Source organism: Megalops cyprinoides, chromosome 2 (genome assembly GCF_013368585.1).
Source record: "Megalops cyprinoides isolate fMegCyp1 chromosome 2, fMegCyp1.pri, whole genome shotgun sequence".
Classification (NCBI taxonomy): domain Eukaryota; kingdom Metazoa; phylum Chordata; class Actinopteri; order Elopiformes; family Megalopidae; genus Megalops; species Megalops cyprinoides.
The window spans coordinates 54,631,813-54,659,594 of NC_050584.1; the positions used below are offsets into that span (position 1 = coordinate 54,631,813).

The window sequence follows — 27,782 nt, forward strand, 5'->3', positions numbered from 1 at the left end:
TTCTGACCGGAGTGCAGTGCCGACGTGTGCAGCACACCGCGAACAGGATGATTTGTCTACATGAATATGGCACTCTCACCATCCTCCAGATTTAAGTCAGCCGAATTCGTCGTCCTGATAGTATGCCTTGCCTTATGGATCGAAAGTGAGTGCTACAATTATTACATTTTCCTGCTTTTTCTTTTGAGAAGTGTTGACATTTTGGGACTGTGTGAAAATATTGTTGGTCGGATTAGCCCATTATATTATTATATTGTTTATATTCTCATAAACAACAGACGACTTGGTGATTTATTATGATTATTAGTATCATTATTATTACTAATAGTACTGGTACTAGTTACTACTATTACTACTACTAGGAGACTTGTATTTGTGAATCTGTATATGAATACCGTTTTATTTATAGTTTTGCTATGTATTATTTTTGTTCTGTATGTAGCCGTTCTATGACATTGAAACAAAATTCTGCTTCTGCTTTGCATTCTGTTGCTTGAGATAGTTGTATTGTGTGCCAGTGATTTGAGACTGCATGAATGCCAATAAGAATGCCAATAGCAGGCCAGACCAAAGCTGTCATTCAAGAGACAGCCTTCTATGACCCTTTAATGTGGGTCACCCTCTGTTATTACACACCAGTTCAACAATGTTGATAAAGCAAGAGGTAATCTTGGGCCGAGAACAACTGTATTGACTGATGGAAAATGGCACAGTAGCCTGGCAGTCTGCTTGAAGACCACCACTCTTCAAGTGTGGAGGGAAAAAAGTGCATATACTGTATATGTTCTATATATACAGATCTTCTATATTAAATTTAATTAAAGGCATGTTTCCATGTCACAAATGAACATATTGTGTGTGTTTTTTTTCTTTTTTGGTAAATGTGTTCCCCTTCCAGGAAAACAAACAAAAACATGCTCAACAAAGAGATTTCAGTTTGCAGTATCAGGGTCAGGTGGCATTCTAATTCTTATGTCATTCAATAAATTGCTTTCAGTGAATGTGTTTTCTGTTATCGCACCTGAAACAAACACATTAGTGTAACTATCTATCAAAGAGAGACATGGTTCTTACTGTATGAACAAGTAAAAGGGTCTTTATAATGACATCTCTGAACAAAGGAGGGCACATTTCATTTGCATCAGAAAGATATCTGGATACAGCAGGAAGCTGTAGGCTGCGGGGTCAGTTGGTTTGCTATGGGGCTCTTTTTATTACAGTAAAAAGAATGCAAAAGGCTATCATGAAACATACATTAAGCTTGAGACATATTGCTTACAGGAACCTCAAATGAATGAATGCATAGTCAAGTATTTTTAATTATCCAGCTAAACACAGATCATGGTTTAATCCTACTCTGTAGTTGTTCTAGCAATGTGAACATATGGCAGGACAGGCCCTGACACCTAAGTAGTTGCTATGACCTTTAGGACAAAGCTCTCCAACCTAAGGTCATGTGTAGACCTAGTGTAGACACTTAGATGTTGTTGTTGTTTAAAACGTCAGGGAACATATTAATTAATTTGTCTTTAATAAGCAATACAGTCAGAAAGTTAGTTCGTTCCTGTTGCAATGAAAAGTATATCTGCACTGGATAGCTTTGCTCAAAGGATGAGCATCATGAATAGAATCTTAAAATTCCCTTTGCAATCTGTTCAAATGTCAGTGAATAAATATTTTAACTTAAAATATGACATTTGAACCACAGTGCATGTTTACTCATACATTTATGGTTCTATAATCCCAAAAGAATATAAAATATTTTTCACTCAAGTTGGCTTGAAAAAGCCAATTTACTGTTCTTCTTCGTACGTCTTATTATTCCATCCCATTCTCTGTATATAACAGCTACAGCTGCAAATACAAAACTTGGCTAATACCTTCAGCTAGTATGGGATTGTGTTACCTGTAATTTTGTGAAAATACATAAAGGTTTTTTTTTTTTGATATTTACAGTTTCACATGACAAAATGTTAGTTGACTAACATGGAATCTGAACATTTTAACACTTTCAGCTGACATCACAATGCGCCTGGAGCAAAGCTTGTAACTACTAGCTACGACCATGGTAGGCTTCTTCAAGCCAAATTAAAGTTTGTCCTCAAACTTTCCTTTCTAGTTTCGTTTGTTTTAATTTTATTTTAGTTTTAGCTGATTAATTGTGTATAAAATTCAGAAATAACAATGTGGAATATATTGAAAAATTATAGGCAGTGCAATCTTAATTATCTGTGCAATGATCAAAGGACAGTTCTGATACAGAAAATGACAATTGAAACAAAGTGGTTGTTGCATTATATTTAATTTTATTTTAAACATGGGAATGTTGTCTTTGAAAATAAAACTAGTAGCATATTCTGCACTGGAGCAATTTTTCTTTGTAATTGTTCATATGCATACCAGCCATTGCATGGCTCATGTTTGATGTTGAAGACTAATTTGTTCTGCTACTTTTGTTATAGCAGTGGGAACTCAGCAGCTTGTCTTTGATGTTATCCTACATCTTGACCTGTTGACACAGAAATTCAGGGAATGCCACAGTGTCAGGTACATAACATGTGTGAGAGACTATGGGACAGGCATGTCATTGCTAGATCTCATTGCCGTCCATTACTTCATTCCACTCAAGTACAGTACAGTACAGTAGCTTCCATTAATATTCAAACCTTCACTCAATCACATCAAATATACAGTGAAATGATAATGCATGTTGCCATTACACTGTATAAAGTAAAATGCTTAGATTGACTAAGATAGTTTCAAATCAGGTATTTTATTGGTGTCTTTAAAATATCTTTAAGGGCTGAACAGTGGAACATGGTGGAAAACATTACAGATAATAAGCGTCAGCCTTAAAGTACTTTAAAATACTTCCACAAGATGTAGAATTACATCAACATGATCTAGCTGACCTCACAGCATTGGCTAAGGTCTGAACTGTTCCCCTGAGTAATAAAAGACCAGGGGCTAAGATTACAAGTGGCTCACTTGAAGGCGATGCATGGAGTGTGGCAAGATGTTCCAGATGGGTTCAAATAAGCATCTCAAAGAGTAGACTCATTTTTGGCTGACAGCGACCTCATACACAGAAAAAAGATAATAATTAGAAAGATAGATATTGTGGCGACAATGTTGTGTGAGGTTGAGATATAGCAGTTTTTCAGCTTCAGATTTTTGTGTTTTTAGCATTTGATGATGCATTTTGTTTTGGTTCCACAGGCTTCAGCCTTTTGTCTAAGCAGCCACTGTTCATTGAAAATGACTGCTCTATGGATGTCAACAGTTAACAGATTGATGAAGGATAAGGTTGTCTGTCTGTTAAATTTTCTGAAAAGGCCCTCAAAGTTTAAGTGTAAAAGCTTTATTTTGGTTTATGATTTTTAAAATGTTTTCTGATGATACTTTGTTTCCAGTTTTGTTCTTCCAAAAATGAAGGGAAGAACAGGTTTGTGACACGTTTGCATTTTTGTTGCCTGAGAGGTCAAACCGAAGAAATGAAAGGCGGGATGTTAGCAAGATTTGATAAACAATTTTTCTTAGTCCTTCACAGAGCTCTTCCATTGCCTGTGGCATCATCTTGCAGACAGCATGAACGTAGAGAGTGCCACTAGTAATAGTTTCTGGATCAATTTAATTGTTTGGATTTTAAAAGTCAGTGTTCCAATAGAGGGAGGGTACTTTAATCTTAGACCATATTTTAGAAGTACTTTCTGGTGTGACCACACTGCTGTATTTTATTGTTTGTATTGGTGGAAGCTTTCCTGATGTCAGTGTAGTGTATTTCTCACGCACAGAAAAATTATAGTAATTAAAGAAGATAAATGACAGATTTTGTCTGAATGTTTGATGAGGATGAGAGTTTTTCAGTTTAAAGTTTTATGTTTTGTTTTATTGATTTTTTTGTCTTTTTTAATCAAGACAAGGGATAGACTTAGCTCTATTGTGTGGATGTTTCCCTGATGGAACCAAAAAGCCAGTATGTGCATGGTGTTAGTTTGTATTAGATATGTGTAAAGTATTATTAAGATAACAGTTTTAGGTACTGTGAAAAACAGTGATGGATTCCATATCCAAATTATGTAATACACAAAATTTTCCTCTGTTGTATGCTGACATAATATGATTGGGCTTGTTATTATTATTATAAACGTTGATATGAATGATAAATAAGCATGAATGTTTGAAAAAATCCTCCCTTTGATGTTTACAGCAGTGTTCCATTGGATTTTATTCTCATGGACAGCAGCATCAGGCAAAACAATAATCTGTCATGGAAACAAAACAATAAAAGTAATCAACGTAAACAGTAATATTTATATGAGAATCCTAATTTTTAATCTGTAGCAATGTGTGTCATTTTCAGTTGCTCCTACATTCACCCTCTTCATTAGGGAAACACAAAACAGCCTACTCTAAATACAGGGATAAATGGTTTGAATGACTGACTCCTATCCACAGACGGTCACCATGGCAATAGAGCAAATTCAGCAATGGAACCATGCAATGGGTTGTCATGGCAGCGTGAAGTGATGCTTTTGTGAGGAAACAGGAAGCAAGTCCAAGGTTTTTTCCTCTGGAAAACTGCATTTTTTCTGCAGTTAGATTACGTTACTACTGTATTCCACAATTTGAGGATCAATCATTTGAAAATACCTGGCTCATGTAATTAACTATGATTTTATTATGACATGAGTGTAGGATACAGAGAAGCTTTGTTTGGCTTACATGGAATAAAAACTGAAAAGCATGTTTTATTGAAAATTAAAGGTAAACAGGAAAGGCATTCTCTGATTCAACAGCAACATGGCTAAAACATAAAATAACAACAGCAATTTGACTTTCACTGTGTCATATGACTATTTGTTTTTGTTTTTTTTTTCTCAGACAAGTAGCTTCAATGGTTGAAATTGAAAAGAAACTGCTCACCTGGAGCAGTTTACATCTAGTGGGATGGTATTGTATGATTTTGCAATTTGCAATTTTCCTATTGGCTCCAGAAACATTATCAAATCCAGTCCTGAATAGTTGCAAATGTCCTGCTGCAAGGAGAGGAAGGGTTCCCCACCACAAAGAGGGGAACTATGATAGTGAAAATAAAGCAGACCATACAATTGTGTTGGTGTACTGAAACTTACCCAAGCACTGCATACAAAAGGCTAGGCAGCTATTAGTTTAGTAGCGAGGACAGAATACAGATCTGTCATGCAGTTCTCCCCACTTGAATGAGAATCAGAATTACCTCGGTATTGATGGATCTATTTAAACAATGCAAAGCATTGGAAGAAACTTTTGTTTCATGCTTAGGTCTTCTTTCCGCAGAATTACACTTTATGATGCATTCAGTTCAGTTTCACACTCTACTTGTTTGCACAGCCAGTTGTCACTAGGGATACCAACAATTAACTGGGTGATCAGTTAATGGAAGAGGGTGTGTGTAATTCTTGTCCGTCACATTTTTGGGAAAAATCTTTAATTGAAATCATTTCAGTTTATGATTTATATATCATATATCATATATATATACATATATATATATATATATATATATATATATATATATATATATATATATATATAAAGTCCAAATGGATTCTAAGGAGACTGCATTTTCAGCTTCATGCTTTCAAAAATAATTGGAAAAACTTTATCTGAGAGATTAAACCCTAAGACTGAAAGGCACAATATTGACAGGAGTGGATAAACATTTCTTCTTTGTCCTTTGCAGAGTTCTTGCATAGCCTTTACCATTACCATGCAGATAGAATGAAAGTAGAGAGTGCCCCTGGGTGTAGGTTCTAGATCAGTTTTATTGTTTGGATTTCAGTGGTCAATGGTAGAATAGAGGGAGGGCACCCTGGTCTTTGATCATAGTTTCTGCCTGGAATGACAACAATGCTTCACTCTACTGGTCATGTTGTTGGAAACCTGTCTGAAGCTTGTATGTTACAAGAATGTATTTTACAGAATAGTGGAATTTTATTGCTGTAGTTGTTGCAAGGTTCAACCAAACAGTATAGCAATACCTAGTCAGAATAGAACTCAACTTTCATTATAAAAAAATGTACAGATCAAAGAGCTGATATTTAACATTTGGTTTACCACAGGTTAAATAATTCCATATTACTACTTATCCTTACGCCCCTAGACTAGATTAGTGCTAGTGGACTATTACTAGTGAAACTTGCATGTGCAATATACTTGAATTATTTTAACCTAAAACCTAACATGAATCCATCATAAATGTTGTATAGACAGTATGTATATATAATTTATAATTAATTTAATGTATAAATATTTAAGTAAACCACAGCTTTACAGTGTTGTTATATAAGGAAAATGAATGATTATTACATTTGGAGAAGAGTATCACTGTTAGCATTTTAGTCAAGACAGATATGTGTAAAAGGCTACTATTTATATATAAAAAAATGGTTCAGTCAAGTATAGGACATCAATTATGACTAAGTGTGTTGTGATAAAGAACACATGGTGTAACGTTCCTCATATGATCTTTTCAGTTGTATCACCCCTGAAGGCCACATCTCCCTGCCTGTCCCAGCCCTGCCAACATGGTGCATTGTGTCAAGAGGTTCCCACAGGCTACTCGTGCCAGTGTCCGTCCTCTGTGACTACCCGCTCAGATGAGCACTGTGATGGATCCAATGAATTGTGCCGCCCCGTCTCCTGCCATGAGAATACCACGTGCCATCCTGTCACCATCAGCTCCTCTGACTTGGTGTGCCAGTGTCGGTCTGGATTATCTGGGGGCACCTGCGAGGTGCTGGTCCAGCACTGTGCCGCCAGCTTCTGCGGAGAGGGGACACGCTGTCGGACACTTCCTGTCCCTCCCGAAGAGCGTGGATACTCATGCATCTGCAAGTCGGGCTACGCAGGCCCCCGCTGCGAGACAGACATGAGCGGGTGTGCCTCGAACCCGTGCCAGAACGGAGCATTGTGCAGGGCCCGGCTGGGCGGGTATTCCTGCTACTGTGTGCCAGGATTTCAGGGCACGCATTGCGAGATTGAGGTGAACGAGTGCGCCTCTCAGCCTTGCCAGAATGGAGCCACTTGTGTGAACGGGATCGGGACATACGTCTGCATCTGCAAACCAGGCTACACAGGTGAGCGGCATCAATGTCTGTCGAGCAGCTTGTTCAAGCCTTCATCGGGTGACAGTACAGCACACAATGTAGGTAATTACAAGGATTACAACAAATTTTGCAATGCTGAACAAAGAAACTAATAAGAAGGTTCACATCATCAAGCGTTACATTTTTTATAAGTAATATCAACAATAATAATTACAGCGTAACCACATTTCTCAGTAAATTCATAGTCTCTTAAGATCAGTATTAAGTAAGACCAAACTTTAAGATCCTTCCTGAGCAGCAATCCTTGAGGCAGTGGGCCCAACATATGCATAGACTGTATTCCCCAAATGGGGTGATGGCAAAAGGAGTTGGAACCCAGGAGTCATGTTATGCATATATGGCTTGTGGAGTGTCTCTACCTATATTGTCATAACAGCAAAAGCACTAGCTCTATTGAATTCACTACTATGAGTGTAAAAAAAAATGTGTGTACTCCATCTAGTGGTGGCCCAGTGTCATGTCAACCTTTTTTCCTCACAAAAACACTCATAACTTTCATGCAACGTGACAATGGGAATTAAACGATATAAGATTACATGATCAAGGAAATGGATGAAAATGTTGACCTGAGTTATGGCCCATTTGTGCAGTTCTGTGATAGTAGTTCCATACATGTGAAAAACAGTTTGTGTTTTTGCATGGTAAATAAGTTTTTGTAAAATGTGTTCACTGCTTTCTATTTTCCCAGCAACTGGTCCATATGCTTACATAATACCCATAAGCATTTCTATGCTTATTCTAAGCAGAATTTTCATGCCATAAAAACAAATAATTAAATGTATTATCTTTTACATATATAGGCAGTTTCTGTCATAAAAGCTTAAAGTACTCGGGTCAGAGTTTCTCTCCTCCCGCCTCTCACTCTAGCACACAATTGTATATAATTGTGTCAATTGTCAACTATGTTCTGAATTCTTGCACTGATGCCAGGCTAATAAGTGAGCGTTGATGTAAAATAAATTGTAATATGTAAAAAGGACATAAAAATATGATATTGACAACAAGGTTAGAAAACATTTGGTGTTGTGCAAGCCATATATCCAATTCTGCACAGAGGAAAGGTGAGAAAACAAATACTGAAACATTTGCTCGTGTCCATCAAGTCACAAGTGAGAAGAAATCCATTAACAGGACTCTGCATCTTACTCTGTTGCTTGTCCAGATGGTTTTGGGGATAAAACACCTCTGCTTTAGGGCTGATTACAGATCAGGAAACTCTGCTCCATGTGGTCTTAGTTTCATTTGCTATTCTAGGTGCCAGCTGTGAGCTGCAAATTGACGAGTGTCAGTCAGAGCCCTGCCTGCATGGCGGCAGTTGTCATGACCACCTGAATGGCTTTTCTTGCACTTGCAAGGCTGGCTTCGAAGGAGAGCTCTGTGAAATTGACATTGATGAATGCAGAAGTCAGCCATGTCAGAACGGAGGATCATGCACAGATGGATTGAACAGGTAGATTGCATTCCATTGCTCACAGTTTGTGTTTTTCCTTAATTTAAGGTATGATGGAATTAGTGCTGACCTTGATAATTAAAACCAGAGGAATGACAAAATTACAGAATGCCAGAACCATGTATTATTTTGTGCACAAACCTGTCCCAATACTGAATGTTTCAATGTATGAAAACATTTCCATGCACCTTAAAAGAAATTTCAAACTTTTTTAGTTACAGCTGCAATTGCTCCTTGTCGGGCTTCATGGGCCTTATCTGTGAAATTCCCATTCCACCATGCATGTCCCAGCCTTGTCTCAACAACGCCATCTGTCAGGATAACCACAGGAACTACACATGCAAGTGCTGGCCAGGTACTGTAATTACATCTCCAAATGTATGCTTTCAATGATTTGGATGCCTTTCGACTGTAATAGAAGTATGGGTTATAAAAAGCCTTAAGGTCCCTGCTGGGGCATGATTTGAAATGTAACGGCAATTTCTACCGTGAAATCTTCAGTGTCAGGCCAGCCACGGAGATTACAGTCTTGGCCCAGCTGGCTGTCAGCTTCAGCAGCTTTGTCTCAGTTCTGCTAATGCAAGTTGCTTAAGTTAAACAGCATGCGCAAAAGAGCCTGAAATAAGCCCTAAGGCATGTGCAATTATGCGTACAACCTGCAAATGTGGTGTGTGGGGGGGGGGGGGGGGGTATGGGAACGTGCACGTTTTCCTGTTTGTTTCTATGAAAATGGTGGCAAACAAATGTGCTGAGTATGTAAGGCTGAGATGTTGCTGTGCTGATGAAGTCTCTTGAACAGGGTTTGAGGGTCGACACTGTGAAGTGGATATCAATGAGTGTGACAGCAGCCCCTGTCTCTTTGGAGGGGAGTGTGTCGAGCTCTCTTGGACAGACCAATATGGGGCTGAGCCACTGCTTCCAGCACACTTTGACCCCCAGCATGCTGCAGGCTTTATATGTCGATGCCTTCCAGGATTAAAAGGTGATGATAAATGCATAACATTTTTGAGCAATGTAACCCCTGCTGATTATCAAATTGCCTAGATTAAAAATAAGACTTTAGTTGTTGCTGGCTTTGTCATTACTACATTCAAGTGAATAATTCAAGTAATAAATACAAGTTGTAGATTCATACTCGTTCCTGTGCTTTACAAAAACTCTACAAAAACATTCTGCTGGCAGAATACCTTCTCTGCCTTTTAGTCCTGTCAGGAAAGATGTGTAGGGATGCTCAAAATATGTTTCTAAAAACTAACCCCTGCAGCCTTTAAGATGTTTAAATTGCATTAAGCTAATCCTACAGATCAGGCTTGAGAGAGTCAGGGTTACCGTCAGTCAGTTGTACATGCGTGAATGAAGGAGAGCGGTGGGAGCCATCCATGGGGATGGCCTGTTTACAAAATCATACTCTCCACATTGCACTATATCTGAAAGAATACATGGTTAGTGACTGGGACAACTCATAGCAACAATGGTGAGAGCTGCTGCTTGGGTTTGGAGCCTTCTTTTGCTCAGTGCAGGTAATGATGCCTTTTCGAGCAAATGTTCATGTGTGTGGATGTGTGTACCTTAGTGCGCTTGTTGGTGAAAAAGACAAAATTGAATTGTGAATTCTCAATTCTTTTGTATATATCTGGCATCTGTTTCTTGTCTGTTGTATCTTACTGTTTAATGCATCATTATCTCCTAAATTGTCAACAGAGGTAACATTTTGCATTATAATAATTATTCTCCTGTTACAGAGATAACATTTTGCATTATAATAATTATTCTGTTGTTTTTTTTTTCGTTCATTTTTCAAGTTGCAAAGAAAAGTCTAGTGTTATAACTCTTAAAAAGGAACATTACCTTGATTATCTACCAGTCTCTGGGATATCAATGCTGCTGTTTGGTTTTTAAGTACTTGTTCCTGTCTACTTATTTCCTATACTTGAAGGAAGTATTTGCTCAATGTTGATTTAATCCCTGCAGTTACCTCTTCTGGATAAACTACAATCTTATGTATAAAGTATGAATATGAGTTATTTTTGTGAAGTGTGTTACTTTGTGACAAATGGAAAACACCCACAAAGTAATCCCTTAAATCCTCCAAGGCGCCGTGCTATAGTGCCAATTTGTGCCTAATCGTCAGCTAATTATGTAACAAGCTTTGCATCTATATGCACACAGTGCCTCACTGCATAACAATCACGTGGAGCATGAATATACTATTAGTATTTACTCTAAATGAATATACTATTAGTATTTGCTCATTCATAACTTTAACATGGAACACAGTCCAGTTTGGAGTTCTGTTTCTCATTGTGAGGAAGTCTGCTGTAATGGGTGGGGTTCCTCCTCTGTCTCTACTTAATGAAATCTAAGCAAAACTCATAATCTAAGTGAACCATTCAAGATAATGATCTCTTATGAACACAGTCACATGATGCGATGACAATGCAGAATTTTGTTTTCTAAGCTTAAAGTACTTGTCTTCATGAAGTGAGGTCCAGATTCATACAAACTATGATACAACTGACATCAGTTGCTGTCATATAGACTGACAGTTCAAATATATTAATGTAAATTAATATGGATGCTATGAGCAAATCTAACAGTACCTTTTGCTCAACCAAGGGGCCATGTTCACTGAGATTCTGGGTTGCATGAAATGTAGAACACAGAAATGCAGTGCCATCAGATTTGTTCATTTTAAGTTTCTACCCAAAACTACAACAGCAGCTAATTGATAAGGAAACCTCAGATTTACTATTGAGTACTTACATGTAAACCATTAGTCTTATGGGAACAACATTTGGCACATGCACTTTTGTTTTTTCTTTGTTTTTATGTAGTTTCCTAATTTGAGGTTGTTATATAATGCCCAGTGTCAAAGATGCTGCATTTTATGCTAATTTTAATATATTTTCCCCGTCGAGCAAGTGACCAAAATTAATAGATCTGGTATAGATCAGAGCAGATTTAGGCAACTTGGTATTTATATGAAACAAACAACTTAAATTCATTAAACAATTGCTGGATGAGCTAAGGGTAAATGCTCAAATGGCAAATTCCTTGTATTGATTTGCACATTATTCATCTATCAACTATAGAATAAAATATTGTGATATTATCCACTATCTGGGTAGTACTGTGTAATATAATGTGTAGCTCCATTATTCAAGCTCCATTATTCACTGCTTTTATTTTTCTTAAGATGTGTTATTGTCTGGAATGCTGTTGCTGTGTTACTTGATAAGCCTTGAAATCATTCCCCAGTCAGAGCTTAGTTGGTATTGTTTCCTTGATAATGTAATTGTGTCACAGGTATTTTGTGTTGCTCTTAATTTCACTGTTATTATAATGATGTTTAAATGTTGAATTTTAAATGAATGTCCAAGCTGATATACAAATCTCAATACCTGTCTTTTAGGTACTTTGTGCGAAGAGGACATCAATGAGTGCGACTTGAACCCCTGTCAGAATGGAGGCATATGTGAGAACAATCATGGAGGTTACACATGTCACTGTTTGAAACAGAGCCTAAATGGACTTTTCTATGGTGGGGAGAATTGTACACAGATTCTAGTGGGCTGTGAGGGCCACGAGTGCCAGAATGAAGGCAAATGCTTTCCCTTCCTCACTGAAGGACAGCATGGCTATAGCTGCCTTTGTCCGGGTGGCTTCACTGGTTCAAAGTGCCAGACGTCTACCACCTTCTCCTTTGAGACAAGTGGCTACCTCCACCTGCAAACTCCACTCCAAGGCACAGAAAGGTCTTTGAACGTTACCTTGAGCTTCAAAACCGTGCTGGAAAAAGCCGTTCTCTTCCAGCGGGGAAACGGAGAGCTTCTGCTCAAGCTGGAGCTGGTCAAAGGCCTCCTCCACCTCAGATTGCAGAGGAACGCTGACCTGAACCAGGAACTACAGCTGTCTCAGAATGTGACAGATGGTGAATGGCACACTGTGGAGGCTGTGCTTAGGGGCAGGTTGCTGGGGATCAGGCTCCTGGATGGCCCCTGTACTGAGAACTGCTGGAGGTCCTCACAGGTGGAGAGCGGGCTGCTTGAGCTGGAATCTGCCTTCCAGAGCACTTTCATCGGAGGGTCTCCAGGGGAACGGAATGGCACCCGGGCTGCTGCTGGCCCCCCTCATAACTTCATCGGCTGTATGCAGGATGTGTACGTGGACGCCCGGCTAGTAGTTCCTGAAAGCTGGCCGATCGACGCAGCCATGAACGTTGCCACTGGCTGCAGCCACAGGGACAGGTGTGAGGACAGTCCGTGTCGTAACAGGGGCCGGTGTGTTAACCTGTGGCAGAGTTACCAGTGTGAGTGCCACAGACCGTATGAGGGGCATGACTGTTCAGAGGGTAAGGCTCTTCTGTGGAAAAGCTCTCTGGTCTTAAACACTGTGTACACACTGATACTGACATCTCTCTTATTTATATTATTTATATATCTCTCCAATTTTTTAGACCACCAAGTTAGGCATACTGTATACTGCTTAACATACATCTTTGACCACTCAAAAATGTGAGTCTGTAGCTGGTCGTCAGTACGGTATATGAAGTATGGAATCAGTATGGACTAGAAAAGTAAAAGTTTAGTGTGTATGTGAAAGGATTGACCACAGAATTTATAATGTATTGCAATACTTCAAGTTTAAGGTTTGTAATAGTCAGTTATAAAACAATAATATTCAGTAATTAAAAAACAATCACAGCTCTCTAATATCCACCAAAACCAGCATAAATATGTGAGTGACACTATCAGTAAATATTAATACTCTTTCTACAGAATTCAACAAATTTGGTAAAAGTGAAATTATTGACTTAGGCACTAAAATATCTTTATAAAGTTAACTGAACATGCAGTGCAATGCAAGCAACTGTCTGTGTAATGTAGTTATTGTGTGTCATCTTTTCCTTCCAACTGCTGCTACCATGTAGCCAGTAAGCTATTTAGATATGACAAATGAAGGAAACATCTATTTATCTGCCTCTCTGAGTTTTTAATTAACAGGCCATATTAGGAGAGAATACAGCCCTGAAAACTGCACTTTTGCTTGTCTGAAAATCTGACTTTATTTATCTTTTAAACAGCAATTGCGGCACCAAAATGGAGATCTCTCAGAATTTCTTTGAGTCTGTGTTGCCAGAGGTATACACTGACATGTATTGCATTCAATGCAATGGAGCCCACAGAACCTCTTTCTCTTAAATCACTAATTCCAAAGTAAGAGTTGTTATTGCTGGTAAAATGGACAAAACATGTGGCATAACCATCAACTTGTGTTTGTATGGTGCCCATCGATACTTATAGTAAAGGTACGAGTTTTCAGATAGCATGAAAAGTTGAAAAGTCATGAAATGGTTGTTTCTGGAACTTCACAAACCTTTGCAGGTGATCACAAATATTATTAGCTAGTGAGCTATATAATTAAGATGGCTAACTATACATAAATAACTTGGTAGTAACTGTCAGTAATGATATACCTCACATACTGTATGCCCGGTAAGTAAAGTTAATAGCTAGCTAATTTAAATGGTAAAGAATAAAAAGGAAAGCTTTGCTGGTTAGGTAACTGAAACTACCGCCTATGTAGATATGACAAAATATGGATACAGTATGACATGCTTTTTAGAGGAAAACAACATTAATAGTCACTCCACAACATAAAAATCAAGGCAAGATATTACTCAACCAGTTTTTGGAATCAGTTTGCCAAGTCAATAGTTTTTGTAAAATGATTGGAGGGACTGGTCCAGGCCCAGGCATAGGCAGTATTTTAGTATAAATGTGACAAATACTAAAATTTTAGGTGGGCCTGGGCCTGGACTAGCATGTTGATTGTAATGAGGTATTGCTGAATCCAGAGCAGGTTCTGCCTCAGAATTAACTTCCCTATCACCCCCTACACCCAAAAATAAAACTGTCAACATTTTATTACTAGACTCAATAGTATAATCATGTATAAATATTTATAGGGCATAAAAGAGTTTCATCACTCAAATTGTTGAAGTTGATGAAAGATGATGATTTTCACATGAATTCATCAGGAGTCAGGATTTATCTTCATCAATTCATTAGATAGTTATAGATTGGTTCATGGTTCCAACTCTTAGAAGTAAGTCTAAACATAGACTAGTCTAAGGTTTAAACATATTATAACCAGATTTATGATTCAGGTGGGCCATGAATGATCTACAGTTGCCTGCCGGAATTGAGGCTGTACGTCATGTGATTGCAGCAACATAAAATGTTCTCATTGGTGAAAGATCACCTTGATTACATATGTAGTATAACCCAGACAAGTATTTATTTTGGTTTCTGTAGATGTTTTGTAACTGTTGACGTCACCTCTTTTCTTAGTGATAAGGATGACTGATCGCAGTGGCTTGAAAAGAAAGAGTAAGCCAGGGTTGTTGTAATCCTTTGGATTGAAGGAAAGATTAAAGTTTGTTTTAAATTACATGAAAATAATATTGAACCCACCAAGTAATCTGATAATAATCTTCAATTACTGTTACTCACCTGCTGCTCTCACAGTTTCGGTTGTTTCTTGTTTTCTCACATCGAATGTTCAGATAAGTCCTTAGATAACAGATTAAGCAATTAAATTTGGCATTTTCCCAGGAGGATGGAATTAGACTTTAGACATCAAAGCAGATTACAGTACTTCGTTTTGGAGTCGTGAACACACACGATGCAGAGGAAGTGAGCAACAGTAGAAAAAACAAGAGTAAAAATTATGCAATTAATATATCAACACATGTTGACATGCTACCCCTGAGCAAGGCACCTAACCTGAATTGTGCTGCACAGAATATATCAAGATACATCAAGGAAAACAGTGTAAACTGGAATCTTGTGTAAACTGCCCTGGATAGAGGAGTAAATCTGAATGAATTTTCCGTTAATATTCCGTTTTAAATGACTCATTGAGCAGTTTTGTAAATCACACATATTGTAATCTGTTATGGTTTCAATGACTTTTGTAAACAGAAATAATCTGCTCTCTATTTCAGCATGCAAGATTTTAAGAAAATGGTCTGTGAGAATTTCTCTGTCTCGAGAAGTTATATATTTATAGTGATCCTTTACCATTTATGGTTATAAAGTGGTTAGAAGCCGTATATATGCCTAAATGTGCTTCATAATGACTGCAAAAAATGTTCATATCATCCTCAATTTATGATAGAATGATACTCTGTATAACACATTATGCCTGTTACCATAAGCAAATGATTACAAATGCTTCTACCTAGTGTTATAAAGCATTCTAGACGTTCTGTTATATTAGGTATTCAACACCCATGATGAATTTAAAGACTTGACTGACTTTTGAGTTTTAATAGTTAACTAGTTAGAATGCACTTCTCGATTCAAATTATATTTTGAGTAATTTCACTTGACAACAAAACAAAGCATGCAAGCCTAGTACTTTGTGGACAAAAACAAAACACCAGAAAAGAATCGGATCATTTCCTGGCAAGCTGTATCATTTTGGGTGAGAAATTTGTGTGGGCAAGTTGTGATATGACTTTACCTAGGAAAATTAACCGCATGTGTTTTTGACCCTTGATATACTGACAATTATAGTATAGTGTGTATACTGAGTGCTGTAGTGATTGACTAACTCAGTCCTTGTTCCATTTCATTCATCAACACAGAACACATCACAGCCAGATTTGGGAACGAGGACTCGCAAAGCTACGCGGTTTTCGCTGTGGATGATGATCCTGGGCAAAAGATCGTCGTGTCCGTCTTCATTCGCACCAGGAGACACACGGGATTACTCCTGGTGCTCTCAAACAGCACCAGCCAGTACCTCAGGGTCTGGCTGGAGGGCGGGAGAGTGCAGGTTCAGGTGAACAACTTCGAGAGCCTCAGGGGAGAGCTGTTCATCAGCGATGGCAGCTTCCACCTCGTGAGTGTGAAGATAGAGCACAACCAAGTGACCCTTTTCCAGTCTGCCCGCAAGCAGGGGGCTGCCTCCATCCGGACTGTGCAGGTCCAGCCCGGGGACCTCGTCCACGTTGGAGGTTTGCCCGATCAACGTGCCTCTGCTGCCTTTGGAGGTTATTTCAAAGGGTGCATGCAGGACTTGCGGATTAACTCCAGGCGCCTGCAGTTCTATGCACTCAGCACCCCGTTGAGCTCCTATCCTATGGAAGGCCTGGTCAGTGTCACACGAGGCTGTGTTGGTGACAACCTCTGTGTTGTAAGTAACAGAGCTTTCCTCTTCCCTTGCAAATCTCCCTGCTTACTTCTGCTAGAGATCTAACCATGACTGGTTTGGATTAACTATCCTTTCATTTGCAAACAATTGACACCTTAATATATTGTATTGTACATGTTGTGTAAGTTTTGCGTAGTAATGAAATATCACATTATAAATGTAACTGGTGCAAAGCAGTTTTCTTTTTTTCTTTACCTTTCAAGACTTACAATGTATGTGGAAATTTCTGATGCAATCCCTCTGAAACAAGGCTGTGAACAATTTTTGTCTTTGTCTCATGAATCATTAACTGTCCTCTTCAGAAAAACCCTTGCCATAACGGGGGGATGTGCTACTCCATGTGGGATGACTTCACCTGCACGTGCCCCCCAAATACTGCAGGGCGGCGCTGTGAAGAGGTGCAGTGGTGTGAGCTAACGCCGTGCCCGTCTGCTGCGGTCTGCCAGCCCCTCACCCAGGGCTTTGAGTGTAAGGATTGCCCCCTTTCTTGTAACCATCAAGGAGGGAATGGCAGGGGCCAGGAAGACTGTCGTTGGGCATGCAGTACATTCATGAAACCGTGTGTCTGTAGTACTTACCTACGATAGCATGAAGACCTAGCTAGTTGGTGTGCAGAATTTTTACTTTGCTAGTATGAGCATTTGTGATTGTAGTCTGTGAAATATATGATGTAGGGGCTCCTGAGTAGCATAGTGGTGAGGGTGTTTGCCTTGAGTGCAAGCTGAGCTATACAGCCAGGGTTAGATCACCAGCTTATGATGTTTGGCAGCCCACAGTGGCAGAACAATTTGGCTTTGTTCCAATGCGGGTGGGGGTGGGTAGGTCGGACAGAGTGCCTCATCACTCTCAGGTACCCTGCAACTTGACATGCGTCTGTTGGTTTCTCAGTTGACATCAGTGGAGTAATGGCTGTCCTCCAGTGAGCACCCAGTCTGCTGAAGTGCAGTCTGTGACTTAGACATGACAAATATGCTGCTCTCCAGTTTCTTTCCAGTATACTTATTATGCATTTGTTCTTCCTAAATTAAATTAAATTGCATAAGATATACAGTATGTTGCATCAGATCTAGTTAGGTGAGAGAGTTTAGAGCCAATGTTATACTTCTTTGGATTGGTTATGGGTACATGTTCATTCTTTATAAGATCTATAAGGTAATATTTCATTCAGTAAGAAGAAAGTCTTTGCTGTCTTTGCGATGTCTCAGTTCTGTGTTCTGCTGTCTGTCAGTGAAATAATAACACGGGTATGTTTGCTTATATTTGTGTTTAGGCATTTCCAATGCAACCTTTCAGGATGACAGCAGTGTGTTGTCCTACAAAGGCAATGGGAAGATCTTTCGTAATCTCACCAGCATCTCCTTCAGCATCCGGACCAGGAAGCGCAACGCTGCTATACTCCATGCCGAGAAGGGGCCCGAATTCCTCACGGTCTCTGTCCAAGACTCTTATTTGTTCTTAGAGCTGCTGAGCGGGGAGAGCTCCTTCGCCTTGAGCCTGAAAAGCCGCAGGCCCATCAGCGACGGAGAGTGGCACTCAGTAGAGTTCTCCATGGTGTCCCCGCAATCTCGCACCTCCAAGTGGACCATGGGTGTGGACGGCGAGGAAGAGCCGGCCGCCTCCTCAGTCCCTGCTGGGAATGTAGACTTTCTGAGGGAAGGGGTTCACATTCTGCTCGGGGGCCTGGGGCCTGATGCAGTCTGGAACCTGGCTGGGTGTCTGAGCACAGTGGAAATCGGCGGCATTGCATTGCCGTACTACGGGCAGTCCGAGGTGAGCCTCCCCAGACCCCAGGAGGAGCAGTTTGTCAAGACGTCCGCCAAGGCGGCCCCGAGCGGCTGCACGGGAGCCCCTGTCTGTGCCCCCAGCCCCTGCCAGAACGGGGGCGTCTGCGAGGACCTCTTCAACCTATTCAGCTGCAGCTGCCCCTCGGGCTGGGCGGGGAGGCGCTGCGAGATCAACAGCGGCATGTGCGCGTCCAACCCCTGCGTCCACGGCAACTGCAGCACGCGCTCCCTGGCGTACGAGTGCACCTGCGAGGAGGGCTACACCGGCGCCAACTGCGAGGAGGAGGTGGACCCGTGCAGGAATCACAAGTGCGCGCACGGTGGCACCTGCCTCCACGGCATCAACAGATACTCCTGCCTCTGTCCGGAAAACTACACCGGACCTTACTGCACGTAAGTAAGGCTGACCGTATCACCACCCCACTCAACAGAACCTGCTCTCGGGCAGTGATGCATTCTGGATGAGACCAGATGAAAAACACAATGGAATGAAACTTTTAAAAGAAAATCACTTTATTGCTCTCCGTTGGCAGGTTCGTTACTAATTCATACTTCATGGCAGGAGGCAAAAAAGTGAAAGATGTTGGATCAGTTGTTATATATCATTGACAGCAGTCCCAGTTCACAATATTAAACCCTGACCTTTAAACCTTTTTGTAACATATTCAAAATGTGTTATTCATCCATTATTCAATGTGATTTTAGGAATGCAATTGAACAGTATTTCCTTAAAAAGACACCAGCAACATCTTAAAAATGAAACTGGAATAATCTAGGGACAGATTTGTTTACCACAAATTACTGTTATATACATGCAAATTCTGTAAGTTTAGTATTTTATTACTGAAGTGTTTGAAATGGAAAAAAATGTTAATTCTGCGTCTGTTTAAATGTTAGGCTTCCTCTAAATGTCACAAAGCATGGGAATGGGTATTACTTTCAAACGCGAGTTCAGTGTTGGCTCATCTGTCGCCACTGAGACATCCTCTCCTGTGATGGCACTGATTTTGTCTTCGCTTGGATCTGTAGCATGCCTGGAAGCACTGTCTGGGGAATGGCTGCAACCATTTGTCTAGTAAACACACATTTCTCTCTGTTGCTTCATCACACATGGTGAACAGAGCCCTTTGAACAAGTCTCGCTGTGCTGTGAGGCGCAACGTGCATCCTGTAGGTAGGAATACTGCAGGAAAAGTTCTTTCTTTTGTGTCAGAATAACGCTGCTTTCTTGTTTTGTTGTTTCTTTTTCTATTCAGTCTTGAGATTGAAGAAGTTCCTTGGTTCATAATCAAACATATGTAAGTAATGTGTTTCCCTTTTGCCTTTCTTTTTTTTTTATAGAAAACAATGTTTCTTCAGGCAGAGGTGTCCTCTAGTAGTGTCATTTTACCGACATCAGTGTCTTCCTTTGTCCTGCCACCTTTAAACTCTTTGCTGTTTGCTGTGTATTTAGCACACTTCTCATACTAATAGGCTTTTAAAATTACAATCACATGGCACAGATGGAGAACTGAAAATCCTGTAATAACGGACCCAGCAGAGCAGCTAAAGAATGTTGTGCTAATTGGCTTGGGGAGAGACACATAAGTTTCTACCTTTTGGATTCTCATTCACCTTCTGTCTGGATAAAACTGCTAATTCTACAGAGATCTGATTATGCTGTTTGTACACATACTTTGCTTTTTATTTCTATGACAGACATTAAAGTGGTTTCTTATCAATTACCTTTCAGTGGTAACGCCATTTTAAAAACCAATCTAATTAGCCTGATTGGCGCTTAAGCCTCTGTGGGTTACCGTCAACAGCACAGCGGATGACAGCAGTGACTCTCACGCACTGAGTGTGGGAGACCAGCGCTTGACCCTGTGTTTGTGTGCCATTTCAGACGCCCCAAGCTCCCAGTGTCCATCTGTGGGAATGAAAAGAAGAACTACACCTGTTTTAATGGAGGAAACTGCTCCGAAACCGGCATGATGTGCAACTGCATGTCAGGGTTTACTGGGCACCGGTGAGAACTTACGTCTCTTTCGTCTGCTGCTTCCAAGAGCTGCCGTGTTCACCTACAGCTGGGTGCTGGATAAAGGTTGCAGTCAGAGAACTGAAATGTGCAATAATTTGGAAGCTCTTTGATAATGCTGTGGCATTGCAATTGCCACTTACTTGTTTGCGGGTGGCAGTGTAGCATAGTGGTTAAGGAGCAGGACTCGTAACCAAAAGGTTGCCGGTTCAATCCCCGCTAAGACGCTGCTGTACCCTTGGGCAAGGTACTTAACCCACAGTTGCCTCAGTAAATATCCAGCTGTATAAATGGATGACATTGTAAAGAACTGTAACCTATGTAAGTCGCTTTGGATAAAAAGCGTCTGCCAAATGAATAAATGTAAATGTTTGACATCAGCATCACTATTTTGATTTTTACATTACGTTATTGGCATTTAGCAGGTGCCCTTATCCAGAGCAACTTACATAGGTTAGGTAAATTTTTTTATAAATGGGTTTACATGTTACCCATTTATACAGCTGGATATTTACGGAAGAAATTCTGAGTTAGGTACCTTGCCCAAGGGGACAACAGCAGTGTCCCACCGGGGAATTGAACCAGCAACCTCTCGTTTGCGAGTCCTGCGCCTTACCACTATGCTACACTGCCTTTTCCTATTTTTGCCTTTGCAGTTTTAAGTTAACCTGTCTGATCAAACCAACCCAGACCCTGTGCTCTGCCCTGTGTGTTGCAGGTGTGAGCTGGAGCTGGACGAGTGCAAGTCCAACCCCTGCCTGAACGGAGGGTACTGTCGCAACATGATCAACAGGTTCCAGTGCGTCTGCGACATGAGCTACGCCGGCGAGGTCTGCCAGATCGACGTAAGCGACATTTACTTTTACGTGTCTATGCTGCTGTGGCAGAATCTCTTCCAGCTGCTGTCCTACCTCATCCTCCGGCTGGACGACGACCCAGAGGTCGACTGGGGGGGGAATGACGATTGAGGGGGTTAGGGGTCTTGCATCTCAGATAGAGGAAGACGACTTCCTTACACATGTCTCCTTATAATGTACACAAGGTAGCGGTGAGGTGGGGGCTGACTTTACCCAGATATTATATTGTATGTTACAAATATCACCAAATGTCTGTTATTTGTGGCCAGAATTGTACTACTACTAAACCACTATTCCTGTACTACTACCACTAAAACTGCTTTAAAATAGCTTTACTGCTGTATAGAACATAAGAATGCAATTTATTATGAGGGTACGTAGAGAAAAATCACTAGACACCACAGTATGACCAATACCAGAGATCACATTTTCCAGTGTACTGTATTAATTGAAAACATAGCCTTAAATGGGTGCAAATAGCATACTTAATATACATAGCTATTGTAGCTATCGACAAATTAGAGGGCATTGCCTACTACGTTTGAGCTGAGCAAGGAGGCTGTGCCTTATGTTCACATATTTTACATGTATATCTATATTTTTGTATAATGATTTTTGTTGATGGATCTTGACTCAAACAGCAAGAAGAAAACATTAGATGTGAATGTGATAAAATACATATCCATAAGATATTTCTCCATTTATCATTCAGTGTTTGATAGGGTTCTTTTGTATGATATAGCGTGCATACTATATACTACATTTGCATTTGAATTGATGACATATTCTGTCTGGTATCTATCTAGAGGGATAGGATTATCCATATTGTTAATGAGAAGAGAAAATAATAGCCAAGGAAAATAAGGTGAATAAAATATGTTTTTTTCCAAATAAAATTTTGATATTTTGAAGAATTTGATTTTTTAAAGTCATTATTGGTAGACTGTAAGACACCTGTGAATTTACCTGGTTGGAACTGAATTGAAAGTATTATTGTGAAATGAAGACTTAAATTCTTGTGTAGTATATTACAGCGGATTTAAGAGACAAGCTGAAACTGTGCTTGCAACTCTCTGTTTGTGACGTCTCTAGATTCAAGGAGGAATAATTTGAATATGAATGTTGCTAAGTCATTTAGAAGATGCCCTTATTCAGGATGATCTGATACATCCACGTATCTGAAGGTTTTTGTGAGTGCGGCAGTTTTACATTGGTACTTCACTCTGTTGGGCTTGTTTCTCATACAAAAACTAACCAGGCTTACCATTTCATTACCATTCTCAATAACATAACCATTAAGAAAATGCAATTGTTGTTGTGACCAATTATTCTGACCATATAACAGGCAAAGGCATGATTTCATCACTTCTTTTCACTAGCCACTCACTGTCTCCATACACATTTCAATTTGTTCTGTTTGTTTATTACTTACTATATGTGTGTAACAGTACATCCTAACTGGACCAACTTTCCTCTCATGCCATGTCCATGTCTTTCTTTATACTATTTTTTTTTTTGTGTGTTTGTCATCAAATAAACATTTTTCTTTCTTTTTGTTCTGGATCTGTCATTTGTACTCTGTCAGTTTTCTTTCAGAAATGTTCTGAAGTCATTTTTACAAAGCTCCATTGTGTTCCAAGGGTCATATACATTTATCCAATGGCATTGCACTGCTAGCTGTATTCCTTGCTGCCGTGGTAATGATTCAGACTCTGAGGTAAAGTGCAGTTTAAGCTTTTGAAGGGCACCTCATGGATGCCTGAAGCCCTCAGTGACAGCAGAAGTCATTCGGAAAATCTGCTACTGGTAAAACCTGCCTTCAAAATGTCATATCAGCGGTTTGGTAGTGCCCTACCTTACATCTTTGACTGCAGTATGCAATTCCACTGAATTGTAGAGCTCGGTTTTTTTAATATAAACACCTTCCCATTAGTTGTGAGCTCCCCATAGGCCCCCCTCAAAGTAATTTAATATTCACCGCAAAAAAACTGTATATAACAGTGTAGAGCAGTTACTGCTCTTGGAAGCTGGAAGCCGGATCTCTTGGTTCTAATCTAATCAGGTTCTTTTGTAAACATCCAGCTGCATTAATGAAGTGTAGACACTCCCAATACAACATACGACATCCAGTATGCTGTTAAAGCACCAAGGTATAATGCTAAAATAATAACTTCTGCAAAGCCAGTACAGCTATCTCCACATCAGTCTCCACATCAGAAATGTAAACATAAATGTTAAGGTTATATCCACTTACTTCAAATATATTTTAAATAACCTTTTCAAATTGTTAAATTAATTTCAAAGCAGAAAGTACTGAGTTTGTCTTTGTACAGTATATTATGTCCAGCCTTAATAATTAACCTAGATGGATTAACAATTCAAAGAAGTTGCATCTACATGCACAGCATGTCTTTATGGTGCTATTTTTATTATCTGTGTTCAATACAGAAAAATTATTTCAGATGGGCATATTGACTTGTGTTTAGAACCCCAGAAGTGGTTGCCACAACAACTGTAATCACATTACTAGTGTATAATCTCCCTTAGCCACATGGCAGGTTGTCTAGTGACAGGTGCCTTTTCTCACTGCAGTAAAGAGCTTTGGTACAGAGTGACCAGGAAGACACCAATGGATACCGGGTTTGTCACTGTCATATATACTCTTTCACAGGGAATACCTCCAAGAAACTCACAAACACACTCATAAACTCCTCCACCATGTGCTTCTGCTGTGTAATTGTATGTGTTACATTCAGAATCCAGCAGTGTGATACTGTGACAGTGAGCAGCATTCATAGTCCAACAGTGATACTGGGCAATGTACTTAACTGGAACTGCCTCAGTAAATATTCAGCTGCCTAAAGGGATAACATGTAGAAACTGTAAACTATTTAAGTTGCTCTTGATGAGAGCACCCAATTAGCTAATGTAAGGTAATGTTACATAGTTGGTTACAAAATATAATTGGCACCCTCACCATGTATGTATGGCATTTGGTCATCACAATGTCCTGCGTGGGCAGTTGATGTTAGACATGTTCCGTGAAGCAGCAGTCTTGGGAAAAAGACCACGGAGGCATTTGTTAGTTGAAAACTGGCTTCAGTGAATGCTAAGTAGCATGCTATCTCTCTGTATGTTAAAATACCTTGTCTTTGAGAAATGAAGAATGTGGGAGTCAGGGATTGCCAGGTGTGTCCCTGTGTGTGTGTGTTTGTGTGTGTGTGTGTTTGCAGGTGTTCTGTAACATAAGAGTGTGCCGTCTTCAGATTGTGAAACATGCTTAGCCAGCGAAAATCCGGCATATGGTCTTCCTGAAATGCAATTCAGCAGAAGGGGTGGCATTTTGGAAAGCTCATGTCTTTCGGGGAATGTGACAAACAGTTCCAGAACAGTTTATCATCTGGAAGAAGTTACACTCAGTGGACAGATGTTAAGTTAAGTTTGACATGACTTAGGGAGTACAGGCATCGTGAGCGGTGTGGTCCTTGTCTGAAAAATCCCTTGAATTTCTTTGATTGCTGTAAACCAGCGGCTTCAAGATGTGTTGGGTAATTTATGTGATTTTTATCCTGAAGATCAACTGGGCTTTTCCGAAAGGTAATCACATTGTTACAATGCTGCTTAATATCAGCCTTTTCCGCACAGTTTATATTTAGGATTGACATCACAGTGTTTATTTACACTTTGGATATTTGGGCATATACTCTATAATAACAAGCAAGTAAAATAGATCTCACTTATTGCAAGGAAGTATTTCTTTCGATATACTTTCTTTTTCTTGTTCATTTTAATCAGCATGTTAATCAAACATATTTTAATGTGATTTTTTATGCAAAATATTTTCAGAAAAGGTGACCTTTTCCTAAAATCAGATCTCTCTGCAAATATTCTGTCCATGGTGCTTGCTTACATTACTGTTTTATCATGCAGTCCTGGTTAAATTGAACTACATTAAATTGAACTATTGAATTGAAACTACAAATACTCATCTCTCTACAGCTGAGGCTTGGGTTCCCACGAGACAAGCTAATAGTACTACACATGTAAGTTCTTGCTAAAAACGAGCAACATGCTTTCCTTCCAACGCCTGCAGATCTCAAGTTAGTCACACTTCCTGATTCTAGTATAGCGCTTTGGTATTTACTAGAACCAACAGTGGTATTTATAGAGTTTGGCAGTAAAAAAAGCAAAAGCAAAAAACATCAATTGTATTACTTCACGGTACAATATAAATATAATTGGTATATCTTGTTATTTCAGACAAAAGAATCATTTTCTAAACATAACAAATAGATGCTACAATTTTCAGAATTGTTTTGAGTTTTATATACTTGCTAACTATTGTAAATGTCTACCCTCCCGCTGGCTGTTTGATGTCTACTGTGTGTATGTACGTGTGTATGTCTGTATGTCTCTGTATGTGTGTGTGTGTGTGTGTGTGTGTGTGTGTGTGTGTGCGTGTGTGTGATTTTCTGCAGACTGCAAGCACTATGCCTGGATCGCACATTATAGCTGTCATTGTTCCGTGTATTGTTGGAGCCGCCGTAATCGCGGCGGTTATGCTGGCGTTTATGTTAATCAAAGTCCGCGAGAAGCGCCAGATGGAGGGATCGCTGCGCCCTCGCGCTCTGGAGCAGCCGGCCGCCACCTGTCGGGCGGATTCGGAGAAGAGCGCCGCGGCGAAGCCGCCGCGCGTGGAGCGCCTGGTGTGATCGAGCCAGACCTTAGGACATGAAGCACTGGTGTGTGCCTGATATCTGGTGAAAGATTTAATACAATCCCTCTGTATAAAAAAAAATATGTAGTTTCAGTGATGTAGTTGCAGAAGGTTTCCAGATGGCCGGATAGTGTTACAGGGATACAGTGGTAGTGTTGTACTTCTGTCATTCTGTCTGAGCAGATCTGGAATTACTGCTGTGTTATGGTGTAAGAGTTTTAGGTTTTGAATAAAACAGTTCAAGACCTTTTCATGTGAGCATCTGGAGCTAAAGGAAAGCCCCTGCTTCCACTCGACCAATAACTCATTGGCTTGAAATTTGAGAGGTATGGGAAAGAATTAAAAACTGAAATGGCAGAATGTCATGGTGAAAATAGGCAGGTCATTTTGGGTCAGTTCGTTAAAGCTTTCTTCTAGACTCATCTGAACGTGTAAGCATTTCCCGAGAACTGACACTGCTTCCTTTGTGACGCCTTCCAGCTGAACACAGACAACCTGACCTCTGACCTTCTGCTGTCAACCTGCCTGGTCTCTGTGGCTCTCCTCGCCTTCTTCCTGGCCACCGCTGCCTTAGTCATTGCCCTGCGACGGAGGGCCACCCACGGCACCTATAGCCCCAGCAGACAGGAGAAGGAGGGCTCCAGAGTGGAGATGTGGAATATGGTGCAGACTCCACCTATGGAGAGACTCATATGACCCCACCCACCACCTCCTCATCCGACACACCGAGGTGGGTGGTGGCCTTTCCAAAGGGTGTGTCTGTTGACATCAGCCTCTCTTTTAGTTTAGTTTCCCACCTGAAATAAGTCAAATTTGTCAATGGTGAGCCCATTATTCACGAGGTAACTATACTGTGGATGGTAATGTGTCTCTTCATGAAAATAATCAGTTAGATCTGCAGCCTTAGTTTAAGGGGTCAGCTATATAAAGGAGGAAAATGGAATCAATGTAAACAGTGCCTGTATATACAGTTAAAGAAATATTTACAATGAAATAGATATACAATAATTACATTCATGGTAATATGTGGCTATACTTTGGCGTAAAATCAAAAATGATCAGTGTTATTTCAGCTTTATGACATCCTCTGTAAACCACATATGTGGACAAAGCCATTTGTTAACAGAATTAAGTCTTTTAAATAAAAATGAGCTTGTATTTTATTCACACTTGCAATAAATACAACTTTAAATATGTTTGAATTTTAGCCATAGCATATTGTTAAGGATTGTGTTTTTTTTTTGCAGTCATAAACTCTTGACTTCGAAATTATTCTCAGGCTTGATCATTCAAACTTCATTCGTCATCAGAAAGGCTGCCAGGGTACTGGCGGTTTCATTTAATACATACACAGCATATGTGAAGGCTGGTCTTAAACTATTTAAGACTATTTGACCTGCTTTTAAAAGACTGGCTAGTGGAGCTGGTCAGTGTTTAATGGAAGTCTTTACTAGCATCTTTATTTGCCTTGGAGAGAGAACTGAAGAATCTGTCCAAAATAACTCCCTTCCCCGATTACCTAAACAGGCCCTCTGAGGCATCCACCTCATTTACCCCTCCCAGTTAAACTTGACTTTCTGCTTA

At 39.9% G+C, this 27,782-nt stretch overlaps 1 protein-coding gene and 1 long non-coding RNA gene across 2 annotated transcripts; both read left to right on the forward strand.

Annotated features, from left to right (window-relative positions):
* Positions 1 to 27,323, forward strand: crb1 (crumbs cell polarity complex component 1). The gene is made up of 13 exons (XM_036522294.1): positions 1 to 145; positions 6,519 to 7,121; positions 8,406 to 8,601; positions 8,817 to 8,956; positions 9,401 to 9,583; positions 12,014 to 12,952; positions 16,256 to 16,806; positions 17,127 to 17,292; positions 18,095 to 19,001; positions 19,864 to 19,905; positions 20,493 to 20,615; positions 21,343 to 21,469; positions 26,679 to 27,323. Exons 1-13 carry the CDS (start codon positions 61 to 63, stop codon positions 26,892 to 26,894), a joined length of 4,278 nt encoding a protein of 1,425 aa, XP_036378187.1. The 5' UTR covers positions 1 to 60; the 3' UTR covers positions 26,895 to 27,323.
* LOC118773379 lies at positions 24,879 to 26,032 on the forward strand. Its single transcript, XR_005004727.1, has 3 exons — positions 24,879 to 25,078; positions 25,481 to 25,524; positions 25,960 to 26,032. It is a non-coding gene; the product is annotated as an uncharacterized LOC118773379 (long non-coding RNA).
* Positions 27,324 to 27,782: the final 459 nt, after the last annotated feature.